Source organism: Gymnoscopelus microlampas, assembly GCF_963454915.1.
Source record: "Gymnoscopelus microlampas genome assembly, chromosome: 6".
Taxonomy (NCBI): Eukaryota; Metazoa; Chordata; class Actinopteri; order Myctophiformes; family Myctophidae; genus Gymnoscopelus; species Gymnoscopelus microlampas.
Genome location: NC_139943.1, coordinates 7004155 through 7015701, shown reverse-complemented (window position 1 = coordinate 7015701; position 11547 = coordinate 7004155). Strand labels below are relative to the sequence as shown.

Below are 11547 nucleotides of genomic sequence, written 5' to 3'. Positions count from 1 at the left end.
CAAATGGTCGAAATATATATAGGGCTGAAGTAGTTAATGTATGTTTTTTTTCTTTTTTTCTTTTAACTCTGTTAACAATTAAGCTATACCAAAGTGTCTACTCTTTTTTTCTTTTTCTTTAAAAAAAAAAACTCTGTTAACAATTAAGCTACCAAAGCGTCTACTCTTTTTTTCTTCTTTTTTTTTTTTTTTAACTCTGTTAACAATTAAGCTACCAAAGTGTCTACCCTTTTGTTCTTCTATTTTTCTTTTGTTTAACTCTGTTAACAATTAAGCTACCAAAATGTCTACTCTATTTTTTTGAAAAACTTTTTTTTTTACTCTGTTAACAATTAAGCTACCAGGGGGTGTAGCCTATGAACCCAGCCTCTCCGCCCCACTGACCACATCATCCACTATGTGGGCAGTTCAGTTCACAGTCAGTCGTTCTAGGAGGAGTTTTCTTTCAGGGTCTGAATAAACATCCGTCCAGTTCTGTGAATGAAGCTCATTCTGTCTGGACATCACTGTAGCGGAGGAGAGGAGAGGTCAGCAGAACAGACACAAACCCACTGATTCTTATTTTCTATTTTCTCTGGTCAAAAACCCACTGGATCTGACCTGATCGTCACCAGTGGATCTGACCCGATCGTCACCAGTGGATCTGACCTGATCGTCACCAGTGGATCTGACCCGATCGTCACCAGTGGATCTCCTGATCATCACCAGTGGATCTGACCTGATCGTCACCAGTAGATCTAACCCGCTCATCACCATGGCCGTAGCAGGATGCACCAAGTGCATCAAATTTATGCTGTTCTTCTTTAACTTTGTTTTCTGGGTGAGTCGAGCATGTTTTTTTTTTTGTTTTTTTTTAACTCTTTAACTATAGCCTTGGATCAAGACCAGTGGTGGAAAGTAACTAAGTACAATTACTTAAGTACAATTTTGAGGTATTTGTACTTTACTTGAGTATTTCCAATTTCCAATACTTTTACTTCTACTCCACTACATCTCAGAGGCAAATATTGTACTTTTACTCCACTACAATTGTTTGAAAACTTTAGTTACTAGTTACTTTTCAGATATAAATGATTACATTATAAAACATACATTAACCACCATAGCCCTATTTTATAATATAACATTTATATGGTATGTTGTATACACCACCAGCATTCTTTCTTCAGTCTGCCACCTAACTTTGTTTAAACAACTTCCTGACTTTGTCAGACTCGATCAAATACATCTACCATAGTCTTGATCCATGGCTATAGTTAACTCCCTATATAACATAGCCTTTGGTAATTGGCATCCACTGTTGCTTTCGTATATTTCATTTAATTATTTATTGCATTCATGGTTTCACATGATTACATTAATTTACTTTTTTTTAATTTATTTTTTACATATTCCACATTTGAAAAGGAGGAGGAGGAAGAAGATACATCTTATAAACTATAGTCTAGATCTATAAAGCTCACAACGCATTGTGAGCTTGTAGATCTGCTATTCTCAAATGGCCCAAATGTATATAGGGGCTGAAGTGGTTAATGTATGTTTTGTAATAATAATCAAAATCTACAAAGTAACTAGTAACTAAAGTTTTCAAATAATTGTAGTGGAGTAAAAAGTACAATATTTGACATCTGAGATGTAGTGGAGTAGAAGTAAAAGTACTGAAAATTGGAAATACTCCAGTAAAGTAAAACAAATCCTCAAAGTTGTAGTTGTACAGTACTTGAGTAAATGTACTTAGTTACTTTACACCACTGGACTTGTCCATACGTGGTGATTAAAGAAGCTACCATTGAACTGCTATATATATATATATATATATATATATATATATTATAGAGATATGATGAGATGCTTTCTTTACATCCATAAATAGAGTGTTATGTTCTGCTCTGCTGGGTCAGAACATAACGGTTGTGGGCGGTTGGTGGTTGGCGTCTCCAACAGAGAACCACAGCGCTGTGTGTGTGCTTGTGTGCGTGTGTGCGTGTGTGCGTGCGTGCGTGTGTGTGTGCGCGTGTTTGTTTAAGCCAGTTCAGTTGTTATTATTTATAGCCTATACAGTGGTGTCATCATTTTGTTGATGTTCAGTTGATGTTTGTCTAGAATCTGTAGGAACAGTGTTTTTTTTAATGTGGGCTCCGGGGACCCCCAGCCAGGGGTCCTTGGGGAGGGTTCCAGGGGGTCCCCCCAGCTGAATCATTGAAACATTATAGTTTTAAAGGTGAAGTAAGTGATTTTGTGTTGCTACTGAACAGTTGTCCTGTTACTGAACGTCAGTCCCTCCAGCTCATACAGGATAAAGGGGAGAAAAAAAAATTAAATTAGAAGTGATGACACAAAACATTTAACAGAGAGAATGTGGAAGTGGAACTGAAGCTGATGAATGGGTAATCTCTCCTGATTGGTCAGAATTGGCACCCCACCTGGAAATGTGTTTTCTGTTTAGACCACTGTTAATGGAAAAAAAAACATTATATTTGATATTGATTGAATACTTTATTAACAGTTTTCAAATAGTACAGAGGTACGATTTTACAATGATTGTTAAAAGGATAACACAAAAAGCCCAAAGGTTTCCATTGTGGTCCTCCTATGTATTCAATTCATACTATACAATAATCTACAAGACATCATCAACACTAGTAGCACTAAACGTATATTCTGTATACAGTAAACAGTTGGGGGGAAAGGGGGGTCCTGGTGTTAAGCTTAGAGGGCTTTTCTAGGACCCTTTACAAATTGCAGACAGGTGCTCTTTTATGGCGGTTTTGAAGGAGAGTAAGGAGTCACAGTTGTTGTTGTCTGTTGGAAGGACTTTCTACATTCTGGTGGCATAGCGGTAGAACGAATTTGACCCCATGTTTGAGCCGAATCTGGGTTGAGTGAGATCTTTTAGTTACTAGCTACTTCGCAGATATAAATTATTATATTATAAAACATACATGAATCACTTTAGCCCTATTTTATACATAGGCTATTTTATACACAATCTCACAACACGTTGCGATGCGACACGTTGTGAGCGTGTAGATCTGCTATTTTCAAACAACAGTACTTTTACTTTAAGTATATTTATTTTGATGCCAATACTTTTGTACTTTTACTCAAGTAACATTTTGAACAGAGGCCTTTTACTTGTAACAGAGTACTTCTACATGGTGGTATTGATACTTTTACTTAAAGTAAAACATGGCCGTACTGCTTTTACGTTATTGAAGTCTGAAGTCTGACAGGTACATGGGTAGGCCTATCGCTGTTTTCTCGCGTATCTTGTAGACCAGGCCCATTGCAAGTTACTTTACTCTGTCCTCTACCCTAAAGCCATCCCAGCCTTACTGGGTGTAAAAGTCCCTCCCTAACATTCCAGGGTCCATCCTGTGGTTGTAACAGCAGCAGCAGCTCAGCTCAGGATCGATGGCTTGTCACCTGGTTTCCCTTTCGGTGGCGTTTAAACGTGGCGTCTCGTTGACATAAACACCCAGAGCTGACATGATGGAGGCCTTCCTGTCCCGTGTGTGTGAGGAGGACTGGAGGTTATTCTGGTGTCACTGTGAACCGCCACTTCCTGCTGACAGGGAACCAGCTTCCTGTTTGGTGTAGAACAATGAACGGTGCTGATATATAAGCTGCTATAAACACACTAAGCAGAGGGAAAAAGAGGCCTCAATGATCAACTATAATAATAATAAACTTTATTTGTATAGCACCTTTCATGACATGAAATGCAGCTCAAAGTGCTTTACAGAGCAAGAATACAATTACAGTTACAACTAATTTAACAATAAAGCAAAAAAGAAAAGCAAAAGCATGAAACTACATTAAAATAATAGCAAAAAGGCAGTGAATCAGGCAATACAGTGAGGACATGGATAACAACACAGAGATTCAGCCAAAAATAATAATAATAATAATTTAAAAAATCGGCTAAAAGCAAGAGTGAAGAAGTAGGTTCATACTGGTGAAAGACCAGTGGCGATAGATTAGAATGTTGATCTACTAGGCTAACAGGGATTTCCCCTTTGGACAGGGGGAAACATTAGGCTTTTGCTCATCAGGCAGAAGCTCTGAGCCACTATACTGCTACACTCCCCCCCCCCCCCCCCCTCCATTGTAACGCCCGGGATTCCAACCCCGGTCTCTCTCCCATGTGGAAAGCCAAGATAGCCTTACTTACGATATGTTTGCATTACACTCATTTTGTGTTTAATCTTGTTATCATTATTTGAGTTTTCAGCATAGCCCTTTGGGACGTGATGATGTGTGATGTTGAACTATAATAAAATGTGACTTGACTTGTCTAGAATAGTCTCTGGTCAAGTATCAGTGGTTTAAAGTCACTAAGTATATTTACTCAAGTAGCCTAGTGTACTTAATAAGTACTGTACTTAAGTAACTAGGTACTTTAAGTATATTTTGATGCCAATACTTTTGTACTTTTACCCAAGTAACATTTTGGACACAGGCCTTTTACCTGCAACAGAGTATTTTTATGTTGTGGTATTACTATTCTTACTTAAGCAAAAAATGTGAGTACTTCTTCCACCACTGATGAGTATATAGCGTTTAAGGTTGTTATTGAATCAGTCAAAAGACTAACGCGCTGTCCTTCTCCCTCGTTGTGACATCACGGTGACATCACGGTGACATCATGGTGACATCAGCTGGCAGGAGGAGTGATCCTGGCCATCGCGTTGTGGCTTCGTCATGACAGTCAGACCAGCCACCTTCTAGTGCTGCAGTTTGATGGACACCAGGCTCCATCCACCTTCTACATCAGTGAGTATAAAGTACTGTACCTCCATCTATGAATGTCCTATACATTAAAACATGAATCTAACACCTTCTACATCAGTGAGTATAAAGTACTGTGCCCATCTATGAATGTCCTATACATTAAAACATGAATCTAACACCTTCTACATCAGTGAGTATAAAGTACTGTACCCATTTATGAATGTCCTATACATTAAAACATGAATCTAACACCTTCTACATCAGTGAGTATAAAGTACTGCACCCATCTATGAATGTCCTACACAAAAAAAGGAGCATGAATACTAAATGCTGCTAAAACCACCATTAATGAATGTCCTACACCATGGGTCTTCAACAGGGGGTCCAGGATCCCTAGGGGGTCCTCAGAGTTACTAGGCGACGGGGCCTCCAAATCTTTGTGTTCATTAACCACTTGAACTCTAGAATCTCTATTCTGAGGGACGTTAACCGAAAATAGCAGATTTATAAGCTCGAGGCCTTGTGAGCTTGTAGAGAGGTTTGGTGTAGAGGGGAAAAGAGCAGTGTTCACTTGGTATTGAGGGTTTAAATGGTTAAAGCTCTGAAAATACAACATATTAATAGAAAAGATAAGTCAACAAACAAACAAACAAACAAACAAAAAAAACATTAATGTACATAACACTGATCATATCTGTCAAACAGGTCTATGAAGCTCTCTGTGGAAAAAGTTAATCTGCAATATGTAGTGGGGGGTCCCTGTTTCACCTCTCTCTCAGCTAAGGGGTCCTTGGCCTGAAAAACGTTGATGAACGTTGCTCTACACATTAAAACACCTAACAGTGAATATGTACATGTACTGTATGTAGTGTACACTTGCATGATTCATAACCTCATAACTGGCCATTGGTTTCACATTCTGTTCTGTCCAAGCTGTGGTATTTTATGATGTGATAGAGCCTCAATCATGTTAGCTGATCTGAATACAAGCTGCAACACAGCTATTTGACTTTGTAAATGGAATGTAGGGTATTGTGTTGTTTGTAAAGTGGATTTGAGGTGCATGGTCTCCTCCTGGGCTGCTTCTTTACCACCTTAACTCTATATACTTTGTCCTAAAACCAACAACGAAAATAACCGATCTACAACGTGTTGTTAAGCTCAACTGGCAATTTTCACTATTTTGGAAAATTAGGAAAATCGCTTTTTCTTTTGTAGATACTACTGTACATTTCCCAAGTTGTATTTAAAGGGATAGTTCACCCTCAAAATAACTTATTTTCTATTGATTAGTCACCCTATGGAGACTTGAATTCATGGATATTTTTTAGTTTTTGTCGCACTCCCAAGACAATAATGTGACGAACGGCAGCGGCCCGGTTCCGGTGATAATTTACCGGAACCGGACAAAGGACAAAGAAAAACATAAAGAGTGAAAAAAACTAAAAAATATCCATGAATTCAAGTCTCCATAGGGGTGACTAATCCATAGAAATTATGTTTTTGGGTGAACTATCCCTGTAATGGCAATTCTATTAAATTGAAGAAAAAACTTGATGTAATTTACACCAGCCAAAACACAGAGCACCTTTCAACTCTCGACTTTCGATGGCAAAAGTGCAGCTATAGGGGGCTTAAGCCCCCCTATCTGTGTAAATGCCTTGCTCAGTGGACTAGAGGCCTGTGAACAGGCAGTCTCTGGGGTTGGTCGGTAGGTATACAGTACAGTACACTTACCACTCTGTTTATTTTTAGTCTTATGAAAACAGCGGGTTTGGTGAGAGCCAGCGAGGCTAAAAACATCCATGCGAGGGCTCTCATTTCTGGAGGGTAATGAGCACGTGTGCGTATGAGGTTATTTGGATGATGAAAGGGCGTGGCGGCGTGTCACAGACGGCCGGGGTTAAGAGAGGGGACCCGGGGCTCTTGATGTGCCGATGGGTGGGCCCCGATGGGGCCGCACCCTCCTCGCTAAAGCCTCCCGAACGTTCAAATCAGAGCTGGCTGCTCCCTGGTCCGACTATAAAAAGGCCTGGTTTTGGTCGTGGACCGGTATACTTAGTGAGGGAGTGGAGCCGCTCCAGATGCTTAATGAATGGGCGTCAAAGACACAACAAAGCAGCTGCTGGACCTTCAAGAACATTCTAATCACCATCATGTTCTGTCTGAGGAGAGAGGACCATGCAGCAACGCACTGAAGCATTCTGGGATACGGTTCAACCCATAGAGATGTTCTCCAGAGAACATACTGTACAGTCACATTACTGTTACTGTTATATTACATACTGTTACTGTTATATTACATACTGTTACACAGTGGTGGGACAAGTACTCACAATTTTTTTTACTTAAGTAAAAATATCGATACTGCAATGTAGACGCACTCTGTTACAAATGAAAGTAAAATAAAAGTCCAGAATGTACAATTCACTTGAGTAAAAGTACAAAAGTATTGGTATCAAAATGTACTTAAAGTACTCATCATGCAGAATGTCCCATTTCCCACGTTTTCAGGGTTGAAGTGGTTAATATATGTTTTGTAATAATAATCTAAATCTACAAAGTAACTAGTAACTAAAGTTTTCAAATAATTGTAGTGGAGTAAAAGTACAATATCTGCCTCTGAGATGCAGTGGAGTAGAAGTAGAAATACTCCAGTAAAATAAAAAATACCTCAAAACTGTACCTAAGTACAGTACTTGAGTACATGTACTTAGTTACTTTACACCGCTGTCACTCACATTACATTGGAAGTGACTGGAAGCGACGATGGAGGGCTCGTCTGAGGACCACCCAGAGACATGTCATCAGACTGTTATGAGTAAAGGTAGCAATACCACAATGTACAGTAGAAATACTCTGTTTACAAATAACGGTCCTGTACAAAAAAGTTTACTTGAGTAAAAGTACAAGAGTATTGGCATCAAAATATACTTAAAAAAAGTAAAAGTAGGCCTACTCATGCAGATTCTTCCAATTTCACAAGTTTTTTCAAAAGCTGTCAAAACTCAAAAGTGAAAAATTGTGAAACTTGTCACCTATAATCACACGCCCAAAATAGGTAGGGTTAAGTGTCTGTGGGTTTTATAAATATTTTTTTGGAGTTGTAGAAACAAGATTTCCACCCGACAGTGACAACTACTACAAATACATTTTACAATGTAGGCATTTATCAGACGCTCTTTATCCAGAGTGACTTATACAGTAAACAAGGTAAACACATACATAGAATGCAGAGAGACTGTAGTGTCTCAAGAAACTATCCACAAGTTTCCTATAGGGCATGGTGGGCATCACTTCCTGTCGATTTGATAAGGAGTGGGTGCATCCAAACGTACGTCAAGTTGATGCTCGGAAGTCCCATCCACTGCCATGTTAAAAGACAACTTTGTTTTTTTACAACCAAGGTTTATATTATAGCTTGTAATTAAAGTAAATAAAAGATGAGTGTTCTTTTTTTTCCATTTACTGCTTTCTATAGTTTAGCAATTTTCACGTAATTTTTTACAGTGGGCTAAATATGCCTTTTTTACACAATAAAAAAGGTCCTGTGGTCTTTGATGGCCAGATGTGAGTTATTGGGGGCTAGAAGAGCTACTGTAAATAATAACAAAGAAAACACCGGGTTATTGTGTTAAAAAAATACATATTTAGCCACCGGACAGAATGCCCCCGCCCACTGTAAAAAAATATCGCGAAAATTGCTAAAACATCTTTTATTTACTTTAATTACAATCTAAAACATAAACCTTGGTTGTAAAAAAAACAAAGTTGTCCTTTAAGTTAAAAAACGGAAGTTCCGTCCCGATGCGCGTCTGAAGCTTATATCCGGGTTCCGGTTTTCATTGAGTAACGGACAAAAATGGCCGGAACCGGAACAAGGGCTGGCGACCCCAGCGTCAACTTGACGCACATGTGTGGATGCACCCTATCAGGAGTCAAATGGACAGGAAGTGATGCCCACAAGGCCCTAGGAAACGTGTGGATAGGATCCCAGCTAAACCAAGAACCTAATAAATAAATAACATTAAATTAACATTGTGGTCAAAAAGAAAAACAAGTAAAGAGGAACAAAAACACGAGAGTGAGTGACCAAGTTAATAACGTCTGCATGGTAGAGAGTAGCCATGTGTTGGTCAGTGATGGAAGAAGTACTCACATGTTTTACTTGAGTAAAAGTATCAAGTAAAAGTCCGGAATTCAAAATTGATTTGAGTAAAAAAAAGTACAAAAGTATTGGTATCAAAATGTACATAAAGTACCAAAAGTAGAAAGTACTCATTATGTAGAATAACCCATTTCACACATTTTCAAAATGTATAAAAATATTTTGATAATAGCAGATCTACAAGCTGCTACCTTGTAGATCTGCTATTTTCAAATGGCCGAAATGTATATATAGGGCAGAAGTGGTCAATGTAAAGTTTTCAAATAACTGTAGTGGAGTAAAAGTACAATATTTGCCTCTGAGATGTAGTGGAGAAGAAGTAAAAGAATAGAAAATTGCCTACACATATGTAGGGCTACTCACACATGGCTTCAGTACTGCAATGTGTGAACACGGAGACGGGGTCCAGCCACAAACTACACAGGTCACTGGGGTCAGAGTGGTGGTGGTGGGGGGGGGTGTTACTACTACTGGCTGTGGTGGAAGTAGAAGTACTCCGATTAGCTGCACTTAAGTAAAAGTATCAATGCCACAATGTAGAGATACTCTGTTACAAGTAAAAGTACTGAATTCAAAAATGTACTTGAGTAAAAGTACAAAAACATATTGGCATCAAAATATACATGTAGGTAAATAATCGAAAGGAAAAAGTAGGCTACTCTATATGCAGAATTTACCATTTCACAATTTTCTTTTTCAAATGTTGTCAAAGCGACCAAACAGGCCATTAAGTCCTTAATGTATGTTTTGTGAAAAACAATCTATTCTAAAATCTATCATTTTCAAATACAAAATGGAGTAAAAAAGTTCAATATTTGCCTTCGTGGAGTATAAGTATAAAGTATTTTAAAAAACAACGGAAATACTTAAGAAAACTAAAGGTACCTTAAAATGATACTCAGGATGGATAAAATGCAGAGGACAAATTTCACCTATATGTGCAAATATACAGTTACAAATAATGACTTACATTACATTACATTACAAGAACAGTACTTGAGCGAATGTAGGCCTACTTCTCAGTCCAGTACTCTCTCACAGTGAGGATGTACGCAGGTCCGGTTTCCTGCTCCTTAAGCTGCTATTTATGGATCTGTTACTCACATGATCCTGGTCAAATGTTACTCCACAACCACCACTCTATGAACTGGTGCTGAATCGATAAACCAAAAGTGGTTATTTGGCCTTTTTTTTTGCACTATTTACTGTAGCTTTTTGGTGCTGTGAAGCACATATCTATCTCCGTCAAATGCATTTGTTCTTCACTTTACGCTGAAGAACCAGTGGAGAGACGGTTATCTTTAGACAAGCTGTTATTACAGTGTATTATTATAGTTTAGAACAGGGGTCTTCAACGTTTTCAGGCCAAGGACCCCCTAGCTGAGAGAGAGATGAAGCAGGGACCCCCTCTATATTGTATAAATTGTGTTTCAGATTCCACTTTTTTAGTTTACTTGTTCTGCTCTTTTTTCCCTCTACACCTATACCTCTCTGCCAAAAATAGCCGATCTACAAGCTCACAACGCCTCGCAGCGCGAGGCGTTGTGGGCTTGTAGATCTGCAGTTTTTGGCTAAAGTTCTCCTCAGAAAAGGGATGCTAAGGTTCAAGTGGTTAAGGTAAGAAAAATAATCATATCACACAAATATTTGGCGGACCCCCTGTAGTAACTCTGAGGACCCCCTAGGGGTCCCGGACCCCCTGTTGAAGACCCCTGGTTTAGAGTCTAAAGTCTAAACGAATCATACAGGGTGGAATATCACCTCAACCACCCTGTAGATCCACTGAGAACCACTATTTAGTTTAGTGTGTGTTTTGAGCATGCTGGTTATGCACATGAAAACTAATCAGCTATGTTATGGAGATCATACTGCAACACATAGCTTTTATTTCCCTTTTTATATACATATATATTTTTGAAAATCTTTTACAATAATAAAAAGAAAAGTAGGAAATGATACAACTGGATATTTTCTCGACCCAATAGTTTGGAAACCAGTGGTCTAAAATTTACCTCATAAACACGCGCGCGCGTGCACGCGCGCCCTGAGAGACACGTGGTGACTTGCCTTCACAGCTGAAAGGCTGTTGTCATGACAACGGGAGGCGGGAGGTGGAAGTAATGGCTTCCTCACATCACAACAACCTGCTGCTGGAAGGAAAGGAGACGAGGGAAGGAAAGGAGAGAAGGAGAGAGAGGACGACAAGAGAGAGAGACAGAAAGAGAGAGAGAGAGACAGAAAGAGAGAGAGACAGACAGAAAGAGAGCGAGACAGAAAGAGAGCGAGACAGGGAGAGAGAGACAGAGAGAAGTCAAGAGCCAAGCGTAGCCCTCTGCTAACCATTTCATCCATTGAACACGTGCTAGTGCTAGTGCATACCCATGACCACGCGAATGTCGTGCAGGGAATGAATATCGTATACTGTACCTCCGGGGAAAAAAACTAGAACACACCACTGGATTAGGGTTAGGTTTAGGCATGTTTTTGTGAAGTTGGTTAGGGTTAGGGTTAGGTTTAGACATAGTTTTGTCAACATACGGCGTCGCCAATTGCGTTCCGTCATGTCAAAACTTGACGTTTCCGGGCTACTGACAGAGCGGCACAATGGGACGCCTTGGGAGTGAGAACGGGTTGATCCTGAACCT

At 39.3% G+C, this 11547-nt stretch overlaps 1 protein-coding gene across 2 annotated transcripts in view; it reads left to right on the top strand.

Annotated features, from left to right (window-relative positions):
* Positions 1–641: 641 nt before the first annotated feature.
* LOC311046716 (CD81 antigen-like) overlaps positions 642–11547 on the top strand; it is a 116936-nt gene continuing 106030 nt past the window's right edge. For both annotated transcript variants that reach the window (XM_084059227.1, XM_084059226.1), the window contains exons 1-2: positions 642–820; positions 4662–4776. In XM_084059227.1, coding sequence (XP_083915353.1) covers positions 755–820; positions 4662–4776 — 181 coding nt within the window. In that variant the 5' untranslated portion in view covers positions 642–754. The remainder of the gene's footprint in view (positions 821–4661; positions 4777–11547) is intronic.